This window comes from Alosa pseudoharengus, unplaced genomic scaffold, assembly GCF_046254945.1.
Source record: "Alosa pseudoharengus isolate Yale_2024_CS ecotype anadromous, Long Island Sound unplaced genomic scaffold, YU_APseudo_1.1 YU_APseudo_1.1_scf_17, whole genome shotgun sequence".
NCBI classification, from domain to species: Eukaryota; Metazoa; Chordata; class Actinopteri; order Clupeiformes; family Clupeidae; genus Alosa; species Alosa pseudoharengus.
In genome coordinates, this window is record NW_027468640.1 from 24,529,019 (window position 1) to 24,551,518 (window position 22,500).

The following is a 22,500-nucleotide window of genomic DNA, read 5'->3' on the forward strand; positions in this document are numbered from 1 at the left end:
GCAGCCTAATGGCGGAGGCCGGTGCGGGCCTGGACAGAAGAGAAGTGCCGTCATTACCGTAATTTAATAGGGGTATCAAACCAGCCGCTGCCAAACGACTGCTTGCTTGTCTGTGAAACGGGAACATGTTTGCACAGCAACAGCTTTGGAGGGAAATATGTTGCGGAAGGTAAAATGGAGAAGATGCTTTTGTGAAAACAGGAAGTAAACGTTGATCAAGAGCTTTATTTGCTGTTTAATGTTGTGGTAGTTTATGGAGTTGGATTACTTATTGTCAAGCGGCTGAGTAACAGCTGATAACATTGACATAGTACAGATATAAGGAAGTCAAGCATCACAATGCATCTCACAGTTCTGAAAAGCTCACACTGTATTCTAGTGTTTGTTGAGAACACATTGATAGTGGGCACACAGTTGGAATAGTTTGGCACATAGTTTGCGTGATGGAGCAGAGACTCAAGCAAGATAGTGTCTGAAAGAGTGCTGTGAGGCAGTTCTGTAAATAGGACACACACTGCCCCTTAGTGATAGTAGTGGGGAACGTTTTCCCCACACAATGAATTTGCTCATATTTATGATCAGTTCAACTGGTCAACACACATCTAAGTCCACACACTACACATCTGGTGATACACATCTAAGTCCACACACTAATAATCATATGACAAGCTGGCATTACAAACATTACAACTGATGTGAGAACTTTCTAAGATCTGTCGAAATACTGATTCCTGTAAAGGTTAAAGGTCAAGACACTATACAACACATGACATTAAACAGTCAGGCTGCTAGTGAAGTTTTCAATGCCATGGAACAAACAGTATGACGATGTTAAACGGAATACAAAACTCATGGTTCGTTGAGTACAGCGGTTTTGAAGTCATGTTCAATTTTCAAGTTTTGGCACTGTAGACCTGTAGGTACTGCTAACCTAAAATTCACTGACAATATTTTTGAGCCAGAATGAGAATAGTATCATGTTGGACTAAACTGACCTTTGGTCTGTTACTAAATATGTTTATGTACAGTAGGAACTAGAATTTGAAACATAGTCTACAAGCAAAAACGCCTACTGTTGATTACTGTTAAATTTGGTACATTGGTACACACCTCTGTATTGAACCTAACATCCTGTACCTTAGTGGTTCGATACGAATATGTACACCTTTACACCCCTATTGTCTATTGCTTTTCATAATCTGCCCATACACTACTTAGTTATCACTCTCTTGGTGCTCCTCTTGTGGGAAAAGATGTGCATAGAGACAAGATAGTCACATTGCCTGCTGTTTCAAGTCAACATGCAACTGCCCATGGGATGAGCCAGGGCCATTGTGAGTTGACCGGTGTGGAATGTGGAATGTTGGGGCTGCGTGCACATTCCGGTTTGGAACTGGTCCCACCAAAGGATTGTAATGGACAGTGAGCTCTGTGTTGAGATCATAGTGAGACCGGCCTCTCCTGGTATTCCCCCTATTCTTATTGAATAATGGCTCTGGGGCGATGGGGCCGGAGTGGTTGGCACAGGTCCCTGGCACTGACTGGCAGCGGGCAGTGGGACTAAACTTTGATTTCCTTCTTCGTCTCGTCCATTGTGATGGCCCACTGAGTCTGTATTGAGCTGGCTGGCCCCATGCCTGCTTTAAATGAGAGAAGTTTGGGTTGATTCTTCCAAATCAATTGGTCCCGTCTAAAAAGGCTGGACAAATGGGAGGGAGACAGGGAGAGGGAGGGATGGAGGGAGGAGTGGAAGAAGGAAGAGAAATCTCTCGCACAATCAGAGGGAATGGATCGGATCGGATTCCTATCAATCTTCATCAAGCTCTGGCTTGTAGTTCAGACAATGTGCGGAATGGGAATTAAATTTGATGCCTGCCTCATATTGACAATGTGTAGAGTGGCTTCGGTCAAAATGAAATGAAAGGAAATGGCATTGGCTCTCGAGCCTTTGTTGTTTATAGCCATACACCAATGAGGTGCTTATTAATTTCCTTCAAATTACTTGAACAGAATGCATCATAAGAATGATGAGCAGGGCATAGATTTTTTTTTTTTTTTGTAGCACCTGATGAAAAAGTTATAGCCCAGAAAGCTAAATTTACTGTCTTGGCACAAACTCTCGAAAGTTCCAGACAGTAGTTGCTCTCCGCTCTAGTGTCCCTTGACAAGTTTTGAAATAGCCTCACAACATGCTCTGCAGATGTACAGTATGGAGCGGTCAATAGGGGAACCTAGCTCTCCAATTTCATGCTTCCCGACCCACTGGACAGAAAACCATGTGAATACGCTATTTATGAGTCCGTAAAGTCCGGTGTGGATAGTGGAGGTGCACTGATCTCCATTGATTTCATGGTGACCGAGGGAAAAATGTCCCTTCGCTAGATTCAGCACTGGCTCAAGAGGGTGGCACACACAGTGACTGATGAGGTGTGTGTGTGTGTGTGTGTGTGTGTGCGTGTGTGCGTGATGAAGAACTCTCCCCCGTAGGCATGAACTGGACCTTAACGGCTATTCGTCCACGGCGCGCCGTGACAACCACATCCTACACAACACACTAAGTTTGAAGTCCGATAGCTCTGCCCTGTCAATAAAACTTTTCCAATTTACAGAACTGAAGGAAAGACTCTTTTCCGGGGTGTCCCTCTCTGATTGGTTCACGCTCAACTGCGGTCCCTTCTCAGATATCCATCAGCTTTACTGCTGCGTGCAATGGCTGCTGCTGTGGCCTCAATATCTAGCAGCCTGTCTGTGTGGTTACTTACAACCCACAATTCCTAGCGTTATCGTCTCTCTGTCCAAATTAGAGGGTGACAATTTTTCGGGACTCCCGCGGGTCACGGTATTCCCGCGGGTTTCCCGCAGTACGGGAGTAAATTTCACTGTTGGTAACGTGATTGGGACGGGACAGGAAATAATAAACGGGAGCTGGCGGGAAGCCAGAGATTATTAACTTAAAAAATGACGCTGCAATGCAGTGAGTGCGCCCAAAGACGTGAGGCATTTCGTTTTAGAAAAGAGAACCAATTACAACCCACAATACGTTTGTTGTTGATTGGTAGCCTATCAGAGCAAGACAAGCAGCTGCCCTGTTCACAATCAATCAGCTTCAGCGATAGGCCCTAAGGCAAAATGGATGCAAAGAAACAGTTACAGGCGAAAGTATCAGCAAAGGACAACTCTATTCAATTGCACGAGCTGTCCGGGAAAGCGATTCTCGTTGAGTTTAATGTGTCATGCAATGTTGGGGCATGACACCTTGACGATCGCATTCCTCAATATATTTATCGCATAACCCTGGCGGAACACAAAAAATTGTTTTGTTTACTCATAGCAACGTTGCTATGCTTCGCTGGTTTAACGTGATGAGAACGGTGCAAACTTAACTGATGGGATGAGATCTAACTATGAAATGATTTAAGCATAGCCTACAGCAAAGTACTGTAAAATATGTAATTTTAATATAGCCCAAAATGATCGGCTATTAAAGAAAAGTTAGACAAGGCTTTCTGCCCTACCAAAATATGGTCACCGCACGCTACTGTAGCCTAACAGTCGGATAACTTTAGACATCAACATAGGGAGCGGGACGGGATTCGGGAGTCTTTCTCTCGGGATTTTGCGGGACAGAATTTTTTTGGGGGGGCTGTCACGTGATCGGGATATGACGGGAGTATTTGTGCGGGCTCGGGATGGGACGGGAGTGAAAATTGCTTCCCGTGTCACCCTCTAGTCCAAATGTCCTGCAGATAGCTATCAAGGGCAGTGTGTGTGTGTGTGTGTGTGTGTGTGTGTGTGTGTCCACTACAAATGTCATAAAATGTTAAAAGGCCGTGTTCTGACTTGAAGATTTGCTGCAGCATTTACAAGGCATGGTTAAAGAACTCGATTGAGCGGGTTTTATAGACATTCATTTTCCACTTTGCGACGTTGGAGGGAGAAGGGGATGGAAATAGGACGCTAATAAGTGTTCTGCTTTGTTGTGTGAAGATAGAGCTTGTGAAATAATAATCTGTTATATATCACGGTCATATCAGTTCAAATAAAAGGGAAAAGAGACATATAAAGGTCAAAGAGATCTTGCAACATGCATGGGAAAGACATGAAATCTGCTCTTTCACTTCTGTTTCTTCTCAATGATACACAAAGGTGTGTCACAACTCACATTTTCTGTTGTCTTAAAATTGAGTGCATACATGTACAGTATGCGATCTGAAGAAGGCCAGGCTGGCCGAAACGTTATCGCCTCAATATAATTAGCGCACTCAAGAGTGTGCGGCATCCCTCTCCTTCAACTAAGTTTTATTCCTAGTTTCCTGCACATCGATTTTGGTTTGCGTTTGCACCTCTCCTTAAAATTGAGTGCTTAACATCGACTGGAAATCTACCTGTTTCAAGATGTCAACATAATCACATATGTTCATCAGAAAAAATACGAGAAGTAAGGGCGATTTTCTCAGGGGCAGATTTGAATTAAACATGATTGAAGGTCCGAAATACTTAACAAATTGGTGATTGACTGTTGACTGAGAGGTTGACTGTTCAGAAACAGAAAACATAGAGAAGACGTAATTTTTTGTCGTTTACACCTAAAACACAAGGTGTGTGATGATGCACATAAGAAATGCTGTGACTGTTTATAAACTGTGATGTGCCTCTCTTGTGTCTGTGTTTTTTTCCGTCTCATCACCACTAATTCCAGTCTCGCAAACGAAAGCTTCCTCAGATAATGGGTAGAGCTTTGGCCCCTTGGCAGAACTCTGCTGACTGACCTCTGTGCCATTTGATGGTTTAATGTCTGTTTTGGGACCTCATCCCAGTGAAGGAGTTCTGCTGCAGTGCATCTGAGTACAAGTGCACTTGTGTTTGTTGTGTCTGACGAACTTCAAGAGAGCTCTTTGGCTGCTCTGCAATCAGACATGTTCTGATCACCAAGCAAAGTAGTAGATGGCAAATAAATTATCAGTTTGTTTTGTACACAAAACTGTGTATGTTGTGATCTGGTGCACTCTTGTCCTTTAGTCAAGTCAAGTCAAGTTTATTTATATAGCGCATTTCATACACAGAGGTCATTCAATGTGCTTTACATAAACAAAAGCAAAGAGTAATAGCTATTAAAAGCATAGAAGGCCAATAGTCAAAGAATAATTTAAAAAGTAAAGGATAAAAAAGAAAACATAAAACACACAAGGTAATAGTACATAAAAGCATAAAAGGGCAATAGTTTAAAAGTTTTTAAAAAGTAATAATTAAAAGACATAAAAAACAACATAGAATGATTACTCAGTGATAGTGACACTAGTCAAGCACCCAGCAGTGAACAGCAGCACTCTATGGAGATCCTTGAAGTAGTCCCAAGTCTCATATATTTCCTTTCATGGCCAAAATGCCTGACCACAGGACTCGATAGTCCCTCTCGTGGAGTATTAACACCCACCAATAGTTAACAGTCAGAGTTTCAGAGAAACCCGGTAGAGCTGTAACTCTAACCGTAAAGAACGAGCCGTTACGCTTTGACTATGCCCGATCTGTCTATTCTGTTAGAATGACAGGATGACTACTTCACAGAATTCCCCTATGCCCAACTAAGGACCGCAATAGTACTACAGGGAACAATAGTACTCACCCTGAAGAGTGCTCTGTGAACTGAGTAATGATCATCTTACCACAAACCGCACTCAGACATGTTACAGTACAAAGATTGCCTTTAACAGACGATCACAAAGCAGTACAAAAGCACATCCAGGATGACGTAGCACACGGTCAGAAACAAATTTAATATAGAAATTAGAAATTAATATTTTAGCTGAAAGACTTTTCCCAGATTCAAAAATGTGTAACTCAGTGATAATGATCCTAGTCAAACACCCAGTGAACAGCAGCACTCTATGGAGATTCTTGAAGTAGTCCCAAACTGTGCACGCCTTTAGGCCTTGTGTGAGCTTGTGTGTGTTTTTGTTTGGTTTTAAGGAACCTTTTGACAGTACAGTTTTCTGTGAACCTAACCTGAGAGAAAGGGTTGTTGATAAGAGTGTCAAACAGCATTCTTATGTCTGTTATAGCTCTGGCTTCTCTCTGCACCACTGCAATTCATTTAGGACACCTCAGTAGCCTATAAAGTAATAGTCTGATTGAAATGAATGGGGGGCAGTGGTAGCATAGTGGTTATGGAGCTGGACTAACATACAGTAGCCTGAAAGGTTGTGGGTTCAATTCCCGGCTTCCACCGTTGTGCCCTGGAGCAAGCCACTCAACCCCAAGTTGCTCCGGGGACAATGTAGTCCCTTGCAATAGAATTGACATACAGTATGTACAGTAAGTCACTTTGGATGAAAAGTGTCTGCTAAATGTACATGTAAAGCCCACCACACATGGTCAAACAGTCAAACAGTCAGACAGTCAAACGCAACAGTGGAATTCTGTTAATCGCTTTACTACACACACACGATCACCCATCAATTCAGTGGAGATACACTGACCAGACAGCTGTTTTCTATGACGTATCAAAAATCGCCCCGAAAAAAAAAGAAAGGAGCCAATTAGAGCGATGCGACGGCCGTCGTTCCACTTGCCGTATGAGTTGCCCCATTCACTTCACATAGATTCTATTCAATTTTGCTGGTCGCCTGCCATAAATCGCTATCGCGTCACCGGCCGTGTGTATAGACCTTTAATGTCAATTTAGCTGAGCAGCAGCTTGCATATGCACTATGTTGCCAAGACGAAGCAACAGCAACATAGGTAGTTATGAGAATAATGTACCTGATATAATTGCTATGGGGAACAGGACATACATAAGGTGTATATGCGGTTCAACAGTTGGAGCTAGGACGGTGTAAACACTGCACAGCCATCACATAAAGGACTAATTAGAGTAACTGAGACAGTATGCAACCGTAGTGTCAGCAAAGCTAAGTGTTGAATATGTGCACTGTGCACCACAAAAATGGAAAAGAGCTCTAAGTGGTTCAGCTCCAGCGATGTGGAGGAAACACTGTCAGTAAGTGTAACCACAGACCTCAAAACAGAGGCTGTAATAAGGCTTCTACTGTATGACAGGGCTGGTGGAATGCAGATGCAACTGTCTGCTGTGATTGGATAGGAGGCTGGTGATGTAACAGAGTGGATCCCATGCTTTACTGGGTAACATTTTATGAATGACATTGACAGTAACTGTCTTTATTGCAGTCACAGCTTCAAGCTACTTGATGAATACAAGCCATCATGCACTTTGAATCATCTTGCACATATACTATATATTTATTCAAAATGCTAAAAAGGAATGTATACAGTAATATATATACCTTCAAATATATTTGTGTACATACTGTACAGTACATAATCTGTTGGCTTTCTGAGATTTAAGCCCCAAGCCACTTGCATGGAGTCAGACGTGTGCAGAATGTCAACATGCAGAAGTTGATTATCTATACAGCAAACATCCATACGCCAGTCACATCATGTGTGTGTGTGTGTGTATGTGTGTGTGTGTGTGTGTGTTTGTGTCTCTCTCCCTCTCTCTCTCTCTCTCTCTCTCTCTCTTTTTTCTTTTTCGTCCTCTCTCGCTCTTATCCTCTCTGTGGCCAACCTTTGTGAGACTAATCCAATAAGACATCACACTTGCCTGTGTGCTCTGTCAAGATGCCGGGAAAAAACTCAATTTTCGCCCCGCATGGTCACCACATCCTGATAAAAAAGCTCCCATCCTTAGTCATTAGAGGTAGTCTCCAGAGTGTGTTTTCAGGCCACGACAGTGCGAAGGTTAAACTCAGGGGCTTATTTGTGAGATAATCTTATGGATCAGATGTGTGTGTGTGTGTGTGTGTGTGTGTGTGTGTGTGTGTGTGTAGGAGTATGTGTTCTTATTAATCCACAGGCCGTGTGGGTAAGGGGGGCTTTGTGAAATGGCCTTCAGGCTGATGGAGAGGGGCTATAATGGACTGCGGCAAATGGGCTGCTGGTTTGACTGATGCGGTGGCCACGCATGGGCTGGGTTATCCCACAGTGATGCGCCAAAGTGAGCTAATAGTGCCATCTACTGGCGATATCGTGGAAGTGTTTTGTGTGCATCACCATCCCCCATTATCTTCATATCCAACCGGTTTTACACCACAACACCTGAGACATGCAGAGAGTTGTAGATACAGGTCTAGACAGGGACAAACACAGCGTGTAGGAAGCTACATAAAAATTGGACTCAATGATAGATACAAAAATGCCTTATACATTCCCTTAGTTGTAGGAACAAATGCTACATGTTGCATGTAACATGAAATACTATCCGTCAAAAGTTTGGGGTCACTTAGAAATTTCCATTCCACTCCATTATAAACAGAATACCAGCTGAGATCAGTTGTATTTTTTTTTAAACAGGGCAGCAGTTTTCTGATTAAATTATGTGCTTACATAATTGCAAAAGGGTTCTTGACTTTTGTAGAAAGAAATGGCTGATCTTTTATGCAATATCTACATTGCCCATTATCAGCAACCATTCATCCAATGTTCCAAAGGCACATTCTGTTTACTAATCTGATATCATTATAAAAGGCTAACTGAGAAAACATTGGAGAACCCTTTGGAGAAACATTAAAGAACACCATAATAACATACTATATGGCAGGGGTGTCAAACTCATATTAGGTAGTGGGCCGGTTTGTTGGAATAAGACCTAGTGGGGGGCCGTCATTGTCATGGTCATTATCATGGTCATTATCATGTTTCTGCATGGGTATCAGAGTGTTGTTTGATTATATCACTTATGAGCTAACAAGTACACGATAATGTATTGCTGTCATATACTGGTACGGCTCTTTCTCTCTTGAAATGCCCTACTTCCATGTTAGTTTTTCTGCTTCTTCCTTCCTGAGGATGGTTTGTAGTGCTAGGTTTAATCTATCATATCATAGAGATATTGCTTACAGTATAACAAATTGTTGAAGACAACTAGATGTGAATATCTTTTTTTTTCTAATTTTCCCTTCCTACCCAAAACATCTGGGGGGGCCGTATGAAGCCTGCTGGCGGGCCTGATCTGGCCCCCAGGGCCTTATGTTTGACACCCCTGCTATATGGCCTTCAGTGCAGTACGTTATCACGGCAGCAGTAAAACCAAAAGTCTGTTACACACTTCCTTTGTGTCGACCACTCAGATGGAAACTAAACTGTCAGATTAGTCAAGAGGGGTGTTTTGCAAGAGTTTCCCGCCTGAACTTGAATGTGTCAGTTAAAAAGCTCAGCTTTCCTCTCTTGGCACATACAGTACCCATTATTGGAAATTGCACATGGACTTTACAGGAAATCACCTGATGTCTGATGGCATGACCATATTTGACAGTTTGAGTTAACAGTCTCCCTAAAGCCTGGTGAATCATTCTTATTTGGTAGATCTTATTGCAGTAATACAGTTTTCACACGATGGCCGTTGATGTCATTGTTTCTATTCATGGGAAAAGTGTAGGCTACATCTGGCTTGTTGGCTTGCCTGTTTCAATATGAGTAGTTGTACACATTACTCCCCATGCACAGAGTGAAATGGAGGGAGCACCAACTAATAGATGTTGACGACTAAAATATGTGCATACATGCGTGCGTGTGTGCATTTGGGTGTGTGTGTGTGTGTGTGTGTGTGTGTGTGTGTGTGTGTGTGTGTGTGTGTGTGTGTGTGTGTGTGTATGCATGCTTGCATAGGTGTGTGTGTATGTGTGTGTGTGAGTGTGTGTGTGTGTGTGCATGCTTGCATAGGTGTGTGTGTGTGTGTGTGTGGGTGTGTGTGTGTGTGTGAGTGTGTGTGTGCGTGCGTGCGTGCGTGCGTGTGTGTGTGCATGTGTGTGTCTCTGTGTGTGACCGCACCCATGCCTGTTTTATGTACACTGACTCAGCAGGACCAGATGAGGCTGCGCTCACCCTCCGCGAGCCCCACGGCACCAAAACTGCACATTTAGTCTGCACATTGTATGCTCCACCGCACAAGCCAATCACGGCCACTTACCACAGTCACGTGACCAGAGGCCTTGGGCTAAGCACGGCTACTGTTTTGGAGAGCTCACTGAGCACACCCCAAAAATAACAACATCAACAACGGGGGAAAGAGCACCGAGGCAGAGGTGGAGCTGGAGCGGGCAAGCCTGAGGGGGCAGCGAGGTTGGGGTCAGTCTGTGTGGCACGCAGCACGACGCTGCAGAGGGCAGAGGGCAGAAAGCACATCAGCTCCAGGTCATTAGGCCTCCGCCGGCCGAAAATACACTCATGGGAACTGCCCGTCAGGTCTCACTAGCTGTAAGCCACTGTATCTAGTCACGATACGAGCAACACGTACATTATGTCCCAAGAAGCGACGCTAAAATGAAATGAGAATAGAGAGACGTGCGTGGCCAAAGTGAAGCTGAGGTCATACAGTTTTTTGACGAAGACAAAGCAGACATGTCTGCATAGATCCATTGCCGTATGCATTTATCGGACCTCTATGCAGATGTGAAGTGCAAATAAAAAAATGTGTAGAGATGACCAGGTTTAGAAGTACATCTTGAAATGTTTACATCTTTTTTATCTTTTGCTCTCTCAAACAACATATAAGAACATATAAGCAGAGTTTAAGCTGATTAAAGTGGACTGTTGTTTTAATACCCTAGATACACTATTGGTATTCAGAGCTGATTGGTCTAGCTTTCACACTCACACAAGATTCAGCTCCCAATTTCAATGCATTTTCTTCAGTTGCAAGATCTATGGTAGTAGTGTCTGTAATCTAACTGTACTGTATGTGCTGCAGGACTGATTCAATAAAAGCAGTGAATGAAATTAACCTCCCCAGGCTGAGTGTTGTGATGTTCATCACCACTGAGCATGTTTGTAGTATGCTGAGCCTTTGTAAGGGAAGCTAATGTTACTAACCGTTTAATGAATACGGTTTTGTGACTTGCAGATCAGCAGGAATGTGAATCTGCTAAAACAGTTTTGCTCTGGGGAGAAATTAAAGTGGTTAACTGATGTATGATGCTACTACTAATCACAGAGTTATCTCTGCAGCTGAAATGGCTCCTCTTTGTTATAAACCGCAAACATTCCTCCTGCAGCATGTTTTAAAATGTAATATTGTTCTAAATGCAGCATAAAAGTCAAAGTTCTGCACATTTTCACAGTAATTTTGCAGCTGTTTAGTATTGTTAAATATTTTAGTAATGTTGAATAATTAACTGGAAATGCATTTTATTCTGTGTCGTTTGTTCTGCAAAGGCAAACACGAGTTTGTTTTCTTCACCAAATGTGTGTCAGTAACTCTGTGTAAGTCCGTGTACACTGTACACATACACATACACAAACACACGCACACACACACACACACACACACACACACACACACACACACACACACACACACACACACACGCACAGCCATTCAGTTTGATTTCATCTGCTTTAAACAGCCCTTCCCTCTGGCCTCTCTGCTCCTCTCCAGGGACCAGTGACCCCTATGTGAAGTTCAAGATAGCGGGGAAGGAGGTGTTCCGCAGCAAGACCATCCACAAGAACCTGAACCCGGTGTGGGACGAGCGGGTCTCCCTGCTAGTGGACACGCTGAGAGAGCCACTCTATGTTAAGGTGAACCACTAGGGGGCAGTAGAGAGTGTTTGCTTGTGAGCACAAGCAATGCACATGTGTGAAGAGATTGTGCAAGATAATTCAGTAAACTATTGTTTGTGGATGCGGTGGCTGCGTTTTGATTGGATATGAAGTAGTGCGGTCTCAGAGGATGTACGACTTGACGCTTGCAAGTAATTGCAGGAGCTGTTTACTGTACAGGTTCTGTTCATATGTATGAGGACATCAATCTCAACAGGATGTCCATCTTAGCAATCTCAGTGACCAACTCATTTCATTAAGCAATAAGCCCTGAGAGGCTGTAGGTTACACTGATTCTACAACAGCTAAGGGGCGTTGCTAGGCACGATGTACTAGTGGAGTTGAGTAGCTTATTGCTTTTCTAAAACTGTTACTATAAATACATGAATACAAGTTTCATAAAGTAAAGGCACAACAACTAGAAATGGAACCGATTTATTCATATAATCACTCTTTCGCCAAGAAATATATTTCCTCTATCTGAATGGTTGCCAAGCAACGTCGACAGTGTTGGGTCAGACTACTTTGAAATGTAATCCATTGCAGAGTACAGACTACACACCAATTTCTGTAATCAGTAACGTAATCCATTGAATTACAAAAATAATGTAACGTAATTTGAATACTTTTGGATTACTTCAAAATAAAAAAACTCAAAAATGAAATACATTGAATAAAAAAGAAAGAGCTTACAAATACATTGAATAAAAAAGACAGGGCTTACAGATAGCAAGCGACACTTGCTGCAAGGTTGTGCTGGGTTGAGCGAATGGCCCAAAGATTTGTGTTGTGGTAATGCTATTTCTGCTACTTTATGGTACACATGTAGCCCCCACTTCTCCTTTTTAACACAAATTGCGTGTTCATGTCTAAACCTCACTGCTGATCTGGGTCATAGCACTTGTGCTGATTTGCACGGCTCAGCCCTGCACTCGCCCGGACTTGAACCCACAAACAGCAGCACCTTGGATTCGGGAGTCAAGTGTGCTAACAATCGAGCTAAAAGCCCAGTCTGCTGGCTCTCTTACTAGCACAACTCTTAAGGTGTTGGGAAGGAAGTTCACACAGTATACACACTACACAGCTATGTACCAACTAGCTACAGGTACTCAACTGGAATAAGCCTATGAGCAGACATTGGGGGCTGTCCTCATTTTGGCCAATTTGTCTGTACTTTATAGACAACTTGTACTCCTTTTCAGAGTCTGGTTGGTGGTCATCCTAGTTCTGCTACATTATAGCGCACATGTAGCCTTATACTTCCCCTTTTAAACACAAATTAGGACTATCAACTGGTCTTGTATTTCTGCACAGAACCACTCACATGAAGGGGAAAATATAGGCGTCCATTTTATTTTCTAGCTGGGTCGCAGTTGGGTGTGCTAAAAGGCGATAACCCCTTAAATTATGACTTCTGGCAAGTTTTGTGCAAATACATAACAGATTGAGACTTATAATATAACCATCAACCCATTTAAGGCATCTTGCTGTAAAAAAAAGATGGCAATTACAAAGCATGATTATCACATATAGCGTGACCCGTGTTATTTGAATGAGTGGCCCCATTTAGATCAGGGTGAATAATAACCTATGTTATACGATTGAGGGGCCCTATGTAAGGGATAACGGCCGCCGAGGTGTCCTGTTATACAGAATTAATGGACGAGGGCGAGGGGCAAAGAACTCCCCGACGCGCTTGCCTCCGCCCCGACGTGCTTGCCTCCGCCAAAGTCCATTAATTCCATATAACTGGACACACCTCGAAGGCCGTTATCCCGCTTATCCCGCTTATCACCCGTTTGCCACTGTAAAGCAAAGGAAACACGAGGTTCCATTTAAAAAGAGGCTCACTAGTTCAGCTTGTTGTACAACTTTCGTTGGCCCTATAACAGCGATAGCATGTACAGTTAGCTTGTTTACAGTTGATTTCATTGTTGCAAAGCCTGCCTCCAGGCTCAACCATCGTCCTACTATCGTTGTTATAGTTACCATTCATAAGCATTGATATGGAACGGCGATTACACTTTTTTTACCAGATCTACTTCATAGGTGTCCCGTTATTCAGAATTAAAAGCCAATCAGAAAAGAGTTTTTCTTTTCACCGGGTGATAATAAGACATGTCACATAACATAACCTATGTTATATGACTGAGGGGCTCTATTCCAATATCAGGGCTGGAGAACATAGTAGTGACTTCACGCAGAGGTTTGGGCTTCAGGGATCCCTGAACACTTGGGCCCCTGGGCCTGGGTCCATTAGGCCCGTTCAGTAATCCATCCCTGCTCATAAGTTTGCCTGTTTAGAACATTTGAACTGTTTTGGAATTCCTGGTGTGTGATATTCCATGTTGTCTTATTCAAGTTTTAATAGCCTAAATGTTTGGGATAAAAAAGCTGATTAAGAAAGTGTTTCATGCCCCATTAAAAAGAGTATTTTGAGTATTTTCAAAATACAAAAATACAGTATTTTATTTTGATACATTATGGCTATAGTATTTTGTAGTTTATTTTGATACATTTAAAAAGAGGGTGGTTATGGCAATGGTTATAAAGATATCGCGTCCACTTCCGTTTTGGGACAACTCAATGAAAACAAACACATCAAGAGATGACTCCAAGTATTTGGCCATTTAGTCCGGTCATTTTTCGTATTGTTTTTCCCGTTTGCTCATCAGAATAGTTATATGACATCTTCAGTGAACAAATGCAACCATGTGGTTTTGTTTTCACTGAGTGCAGCCCATAGACTGGGCCTTATGTCAAGAGGAAATGACGAGACACTTTTGTAAATCTAAATGTAATGTAAATGTAAATGTAAATCAGGTTTCTAGGCCAAGTATACTTGCATATACAAGGAATTTGGTCTCTGCATTTATCCCATCCGTGAATTAGTGAACACACAGAGCACGCAGTGAATACACAGTGAGGTGAAGCACACACTAACCCGGAGCAGTGAGCTGCCTTGCTACAGTGGCACTCGGGGAGCAGTGAGGTGTTAGGTGCCTTGCTCAAGGGCACTTCAGCCGTGGATGTGGGCATGGGAGAGCAGTTTATTGAGAAAAGAAGTGCCAGCTTCCATGGGTCTAGGCCTTTTGTTGTTGTAATGCTACATCACATGTGTGTATCTTTGTGAGCCTTGAGTCCTCTGAGATGTGCTGTAGCTGTATGGACTGCTCTCTGTGTTCTGCTCTAGGTCTTCGATTATGACTTCGGACTGCAGGACGACTTCATGGGTTCAGCCTACGTCTATCTAGAATCTCTTGAACATCAGAGGTGTCTACATCCCCCATCTAATAGTCACGATCGTCACCAATGTTTATTTCTAATCATTTATTTCCATCACATTGTTGAATTTCATTAAATATAAAAAAAACACTTATACTTGTACAGTATGTGCTTAGTCATTTTCTTAGTCATTTGTTGCCACCTAGTGTTACATATTGGTAGTGCATTGCAGAATTGCCTCATCAGTAGTAATGCCAAGCTTAAGACATTATGCAATTATAACAGTCAGTGTTATTATCCAGTCGTGCAAGAATGCTAACTGAGTTAGCTGATAGCGTGAGGGTTCTTGCAGTGTGCATTGTGTGTTTTTAGCGGTTTATTACAGTGTTAAGGGATGATTCTTCAGATCCCTGGATGTGACCCTTGACCTTAAAGACCCCCACTATCCTGACCATGACCTGGGCACTCTGGACCTGACCGTATCGGTGATCCCCAAAGAAGGGGACCTCCGAGAAGCTGTAAGTTCTCACCTCACACACAAACACGCGCACACACATATACACACGCACGCACGCACAGGCACACACACACACACACACACACATACACACACGCACACACACACACACACACACACACACACACACACACACACACACACACACACACACACACACACACACACACCTATCTTCCTGTGAAATGACACAGGAAGTGATGGTTTTGTGACAGATTGTTGGGAGATTATACCTTAATGTGCCATTGCAAAAATCTTCTAAAGATTTCTTCTGAAAACAAAAAGAAAAACAGACAGCGAGGCTTCATACCTCACAGAGACCATGCACCCTGGTTTCTTTTGTCCTTGGGTAATTTATGCACTTTTTAGCAGTGCTGTGTGTTGATTTTATAAATGTATCAATAATAAATGTATCAGTACACCTTCTATCCTGCTTCCTAGGATGATATGACTTATGTAGTAAATTGGTCTCATAAAAAAATCTTTATGTTATTGTTTTAGGTTGATAGTGTGTTTCCAGTAGTATTTTTATGTTAGCAACATAAATTGGAGTTTTCTCGTTTGAGTCCCATTTCAGTTTTGCTGTTATATCATAATTGAAAGTCCTGCCTCACCACTGTTTTATGATCCTTTCAGATACTCAGTGTACAGTTGTCTGGTAATGGGTTGAGAAACGATATTGAACTCATTCCATTTTGAACGGCTCTCAAGCAGTGAGTGACTAGTATGTCGTCTGGGCGGCAGAGAGATCGGCAGATTTGAACGCTCTGCTTCTCAGATGCCGAGTCGAAGCTGCTCGTATGGCTCGTTGTACAAATGCCATTGGTCTTTGGCAGAGGAAGTACAAGAGAGAAAAAGTAAACAAGTTTAAAAGAAAGAAAAGAGCAATCTCTTTAATCTCTCTCTTTTCCTCTCTATCTCGGAGGGCCTCCTTGATTAGAAGTAGATGTATCTTCATTACAACGAGATGCAGCTATTTCTGCTTTGTTCATTTAATTGTACCATATTATGTAGAACATGGGCCCACTTGGGACTGCTGGGAGTCTGTTTGATCTGATATCTTAGTTACTGTGCACTGCTTTATTCTATAGGATGCGAGCTCAACTCTTTGCAACTTTCTCCAAGGCCCCCATGCTGAGCTAAGAGAGATGCTCACATATCCTGGCACAACCTCAAACCGGTGTTGTACTCGTCCCTCTTAGCGCCCTCCCCTGGACACCTGCAGATATTACACAATTCCTTCCCTTGCACACTTCAAATACTTAGTTTAGGTATATAGTGCAGATATTGGGACAGTACTACTAACCATCGAAAAGTGAGCACAACGCAAGTAAGCGCTCAGTGCGCACTAGCAGTGTACTGACGGAAGTATACGGTTTGAGACATAGCCAGGGTCTTTTCTTTCTATCGGTCTCTTCTCGAAGCCTAAATGGATGGATTTATAAGGGAAGAGGAGCCTGTGGATATAGTTTGTTCCTCTGCTGGGCACATCACCATCATCGCAGCTTTCATGTAGAGGCCTCATTCCAGGCAGCTATTATTTTGTGTGTTTGTTGATTTGTTGATGATGCCTAACTGATCGTTGGTATTTGCTTCCAGTTAATGCTGCTTTAAGCCTCACTTGGGGGGTAACCCCAAAGCAAAGCATGAACAGTATCTGTATGTCAAACACATACTGGGAATACTTGTTCTATGACGTGTGGATATGGAAGTCATCTTTCTCTCTCTCTCTCTCTCTCTCTCTCTCTCTCTCTCTCTCTTTCTCTCTCTATAGCTCTATCTATCTCTCTCTCAATCTTTGTCTTGCTCTCACTCTCTCTTTCTGCCTCTTCACCTCTCTCAGGATATGTATGTGTCTAGCTCTTTTTTGAGAAGATGTTTAGTTTGCACAGTATATATAGTAGTATAGTGTGTGTGCGTGTGTGTGTGTGTAAGAGTGTGTGTGTGTGTGTGTCCCTGCTGTCGTCGCTGGCCGGGGCTGCCCGTTGGCCCCCTTATGCCCCTTCTCATCGCAGCTCATATGGAAGGGCTGGCTTTTTTATACTGGCTTTGTCTCATTTACAGACCATGCTATTGAGAAGGAGCTGGAAAAGGTCCAGTAAGGTAATCTACAGCATGTCCTCTGTGTACACCCCCCCACACCCCTAAAACAACAACAACAACAACAACAACGACTGCATTCATCAGCTTCCACTTGCTGCCTCTGCAGTGCTCTGCTCTGCTCTGTTCCGGTCCCCCCCCCCCTCGCTTCTCTGTGTCCGCTGCCCTGACCAGTCCGCTCCAGCCAGCATCTTCTCTGTTCCATTTATTTTCTACGTGCTGCAATATACAGACTCAGTTTTCTGAGGGGATTATGTCGCCCTCTGCTGGTGAGAGGGAGTAAGAAGAGTTTTCATGTGCGACTGATTCTGGTCTACCACCAGACTAGTCTGAATTAAACAAATCTGGTCAAGTCATCTGATTAAGGTACCGAGGTAAGACAATGCATCATATTTGTGATGTTTATGCACACTGCTGTTTTGGCCTCAAATCATCCATGATGTTGCGTTGAAGAATCATCTTCACAGATTGTACTTTTTTGACCCAAAGTTCCAAAAGTGTTGAGGGTGGAGAAGGTGCATGTATATTGCAGCTGTTTAGTGAGAAAATAAAGCACTCTTCACTGTCATCTTTAAGCTGGTCTCACTGCTCAAGGGGCAAACTGACCCTCGACCTTCAGCTGAAGCCGGAAGGCTGATGGACCAGCCTCATTCCTTTTTTTTGTCCCTATTGTTATGTTTCAGTTCAAAATGGAGACGGAAAAAAGGTTTGATTGCAAGAATATTATGGAATGTGCTCCTTTTGGAAAAGAGATCCCCAAGTACCCTGAACAGGAAGTGGGGCGTGAAAGAGTGTCCTCCATCTTTCCTCTCCCATTCCTGCTCTCCTCCTCTTCCCAGTTTTTCATTACTCGTCCAGCTGATCCTTGATTTCCCATCTTCAGCGATTTATTTTGTCTTCTTTTGCCTCGTTGATTTGGTTTGGTTTGGTCAGAACTCATTTTGTTTTTCTTTTCATCTGAACTTGTGGCATGCTGGTCAGTCGGGTCCTACTGGTCCGTGCATGTTGTTGTGGTGGTGCATTGCTGTCTCATGGCTCATCAGCCGAGTGCACTTAGCACAGGCAAGCACTTCCTCAGACACGATTTAAAAGTTGAGAACGGCGTTTAAACTCAAACACTTTAAAGAGTTTTCCTCAGAAGCGTTTCCAAACAGGCCTATCTTTTTTTATTTCATCCTATTCAGTCATTAACATATGATGATGTGTGTGTGTGTATGTTTGTGTGTATGTTTGTGTGTGTGTGTGTGTGTGTGTGTGTGTGTGTCTGTGTGTGTGTGTGACTAGGCCTAACAGAAACGAGAAGTCTGATGTGTGTGATAGGACGAGTTTCAGAGCAGCCAGCCTCTTTTGTAGGCGCCACAGCAGCCGTTTGGGGTTAGGTCACACCCCGCTACGTTTTGGGCTCCAGTTCTGTGGCGCTCGCTTCTTTTGGCGAGGCATCCAGGAGCCCCCTGGAAACATGAAAGCGCCTCTCTTTTAATGCGCATGTGTGTGGAAGACGCCCTACTGCCGCTCTCGCCCACCCCCATACCCCCCACCCCCCACGCCCCCCTCCGTAAGCCCAGTCTTTGATGCTGCAAACTGGGCCAGTGCCGGGTGGGACTCAGGCAGGGAATTAGCCGCTGCGCTAGCTAACTACCTGCACACCAGCAGCCGCCCCAGCTAGCGCATGCATGCATGTCCCAGTCCTGGGCGCCCCCCTCCGTCAGCGTCTATTTTTACCCTCCGCCTCAGCCTGCCTCCGTCTTCTAATGAAGCTGGGTCTGGTGAGCGCTGAGCTGCCATAGACACACAGCAGGAGGCTGCCAGCCAGCTGCGAGTGGGATTATGGATTACCTCCCATTGTTTCCAAATGATAAAAGATTCAACCTCAGAGGAAAGTTAAATTCAACTAATAGGGGAACCAAAAACATTGACCCTCTTTGAACTGTTAGGTTATGCTGTGTCATGGCCAGATTTTATATTAGCCCTTGTTGCAGTGTAACTATAGCGTATAGTATAGTGGAATATTCAATAGTATATTCGGTATTGATAAGCATAGAATTGAAAGAGTGAGAGGATCTTCATACTTTGTGACTACTTAAAATTCCAGTTGTAGCCTACTTGAGGGTTATGCAAACATACAGTATATTATGTAACTGTTGTTGCACACTGGCACATCTTGATACACTGGCCTGAGGATATTGTAAACTTGATGAAATGAAATGTTACGCTTGGTCCCCGCATGAGGCCATGGCTGAAAATAACACATAATTGATACTAGTATCAGGGGAGGACACTTTATTTCACCCGAGGCACTCACAAGAGGACCCTCTTTTACAACAGCCGTGGCCTCTTCACTCAGATGGATATTTGCATGGAGATCTCTCGTTTCCCCCCCCCCCCCAATCCCGACGACAAGTTTCTAGCTTGTCGTCCTGCGTGGCCTAGTTTGGCAGGGACCGCCTCATTGGCCGTCCAAAATCCAGCACCAGGCCTGGACGTACTGTAATGAGCAATCTGTCGCAGCAAAACAATTACGAGCCCTTTCAATTAGGCGAGGCGCTGGAGAGCGGCATCACGCGAACCGGCTGCATTAGCATACTGTGCTCCTGTTAGCTCTCGCTTCTGCTGCACGCGCGCCGAAGTGTGTCAGCGGTTGTGTGTGTGTGTGTGTGTGTGTGTGAGAGAGAGAGAGAGAGAGAGAGTCTGTGTGTGTGCCTGCTTGCCTGCCTGCTCGCGCCACAGTCAGCCACTTAGCATTAATATCTGGAGAGAAAGAATTAAGAGGCTCGCCTCCAGATCAAAGCCGCGTGTTTGCGTGGCAGGGTTTTTCAAAGTTTAATGAAATGCACTCACAACAAAAGCCATACTAATGAGTTTCCAAATCGAGCACAGGAGACAGAGATATCTTATATAAATTTGTTTGTTTGACAAATAACGCAGATGTCTTACTTTTGCCCGGGAACTATAATCGTGTCTTCCCATATTGTTCTCTGAAACACGACTCCACTTCATAATGGACACGAATACAACTCACCTGCAGCCGAGAATACTGGCCCATTCCAATTCTATTTCTGGACGCTTAGGCCGTGGAAATGCGTCCACGATAATTACTGTAGAAGTCTTTGAGTAGTATCCAAACCAGGATTCACCAGGATTTCTGTAATTCCTCTTGCATTGATGTATGTTGTCTGTTTCTAGTGTGTTCTGTTTCCTTGTTGGCTTTTACGTGTGCACTTTGTGTGTGTTTTTTGTCACTACATTGTGGTGAGGGAATCCAGGAGAATCCATGACAATCCCCCTCCTTCCAAAAAGCTTATATGGAAATCTGTGTGTGTGTGTGTGTGCGTGTGTGTGTGAATGTATGTGTGTGTGTGTGTGTGTGTGTGTGTGTGTATGTGTGTGTGTGTGTCTGTGTGTGTGTGCGTGTATGTGGGCGTGTGAATGTGTGTGTATCTCTGTATGTGTTTGGACATGCATATCTGTATGTATGCATGTACCATGTATGCATCATTGTATGAATGGTTACCTGTGTATGTGAGTGTGTGTTTGTGTATGTGTGCATACCGGTATGTGTGTTGTGTGTGTGTGCGTGTGTATCTACTGTGTGTGAGCCTGTGCGTCTGCTGTGTGTGTGGGTCTACTGTGTGTGCGTGTGAATGTGTGCTTGCTGTGTGTATGTGTGCGTGTGTGTGTGTGTGTGTGTGTCTGCTGTGTATGTGTGTCTGCTGTGTGTATGTATGTGTCTGCTGTGTGTGTGTGTGTGTGTGTGTGTGTGTGTGTGTGTGTGTGTGTGTGTGTAGTTTCAGCATCACCAGAGCCTGCGGCTGTCAGACGTGCACCGGAAGGCGCAGCTGTGGAGGGGGATCGTGAGCATCAGTCTGATCGAGGGGCGTGGCCTCCAGCCCATGGACAGCAACGGCCTCAGCGACCCCTACGTCAAGTTCAGAATGGGCCATCAGAAGTACAAGAGCAAGGTCAGATAGACACCCTGGCACACCACCACTTTCACTTCCGGTCAGTAGTTCCGGTCAGTGGTTGTGGGTTCAATTCCCGGCATCCACCGTTGTGCCCTTGAGCAAGGCACTTAACCCCAAGTTGCTCTGGGGACATTGGCCCTTGTAATATAATTCACATATAGTCACCTTCCTAAAATAATGCCATGTGTCATTTGTTTCAGGTTTTTTAGAAAACACAAAAAAGTTAACCAAAAATTGAATGATGATATTCAATTTTGCCATTATTTTAGGAAGTTGACGATATGTAAGTCACTTTGAATAAAAGTGTCTGCTAAATGAATAAATGTACATATATTTCAATAACATGACATCTCCGACTCTGGCAACAACAGAGTAGCAGGTGTTGATTTCTAATCAAAGTGGTTCCGTAGCCTAACCACAGACCTGAACCTGGGCAGAATTAAAATGACATGACACGTGCAGAAAGCTATGGTTGCGCCATTGACTCCAGGAGAATACATTATTTGATGAATAGAAGGTGAAGCATTCCGTTCTTTAATGGAACAGGCCAATTTTTTGGGATATTAGCCTATTTGCCGTCTACCTCAGAGTTAAAGGAGAATTCCGCCGATTTCTCCAGGCAGCTACAGTGTTACACTCTGGGGGCATGAACATGAGGGCTGATGAACATGCCCCCAGAGTGTAGCACTGTAGCTGCCTGGCAGCTCTAGTTGTTGGCTGCAGCAACTCGAGCTAGAACCGATTGTTGTTGGGAATTTTTGTACCGTCAGAAATCGGCAACCTCAAGAAACAGAGGTGAAAAATCACCAGAATTCCCCTTTAAATAAGAGGATACATACCCTTCTCTTCTCTATGCGTGGAATAGAGCAGTCTGACACTGTTAGCCTAGCTTAGTAGCCTGGGTTTTCCCATGCTGCCTTATGCGCGCGATTTTATTCACGCTGCTAGGCAGCCTGGATTCCATGGACTTCGTTTTCACCTCAACAAAGGAACCAATCACAGAACGGAGGGGGGACAGCAAGACGATGACGGCACACTGAATTGATTATGAGCTACGTACAAACGCATTTGATAGACATT

At 43.7% G+C, this 22,500-nt stretch overlaps 1 protein-coding gene across 6 annotated transcripts in view; it reads left to right on the top strand.

The window, feature by feature from the left end:
- LOC143127500 (multiple C2 and transmembrane domain-containing protein 1-like) overlaps positions 1 to 22,500 on the top strand; it is a 164,728-nt gene that overhangs the window by 71,679 nt on the left and 70,549 nt on the right. For 4 of the 6 annotated variants that reach the window (XM_076289044.1, XM_076289047.1, XM_076289045.1 and 1 more), the window contains exons 3-7: positions 11,453 to 11,595; positions 14,810 to 14,889; positions 15,248 to 15,359; positions 17,423 to 17,461; positions 21,244 to 21,417. In XM_076289044.1, the coding sequence (XP_076145159.1) occupies positions 11,453 to 11,595; positions 14,810 to 14,889; positions 15,248 to 15,359; positions 17,423 to 17,461; positions 21,244 to 21,417 (548 nt within the window). The remainder of the gene's footprint in view (positions 1 to 11,452; positions 11,596 to 14,809; positions 14,890 to 15,247; positions 15,360 to 17,422; positions 17,462 to 21,243; positions 21,418 to 22,500) is intronic. The other 2 variants (XM_076289046.1, XM_076289049.1) reach the window with 1 other exon arrangement.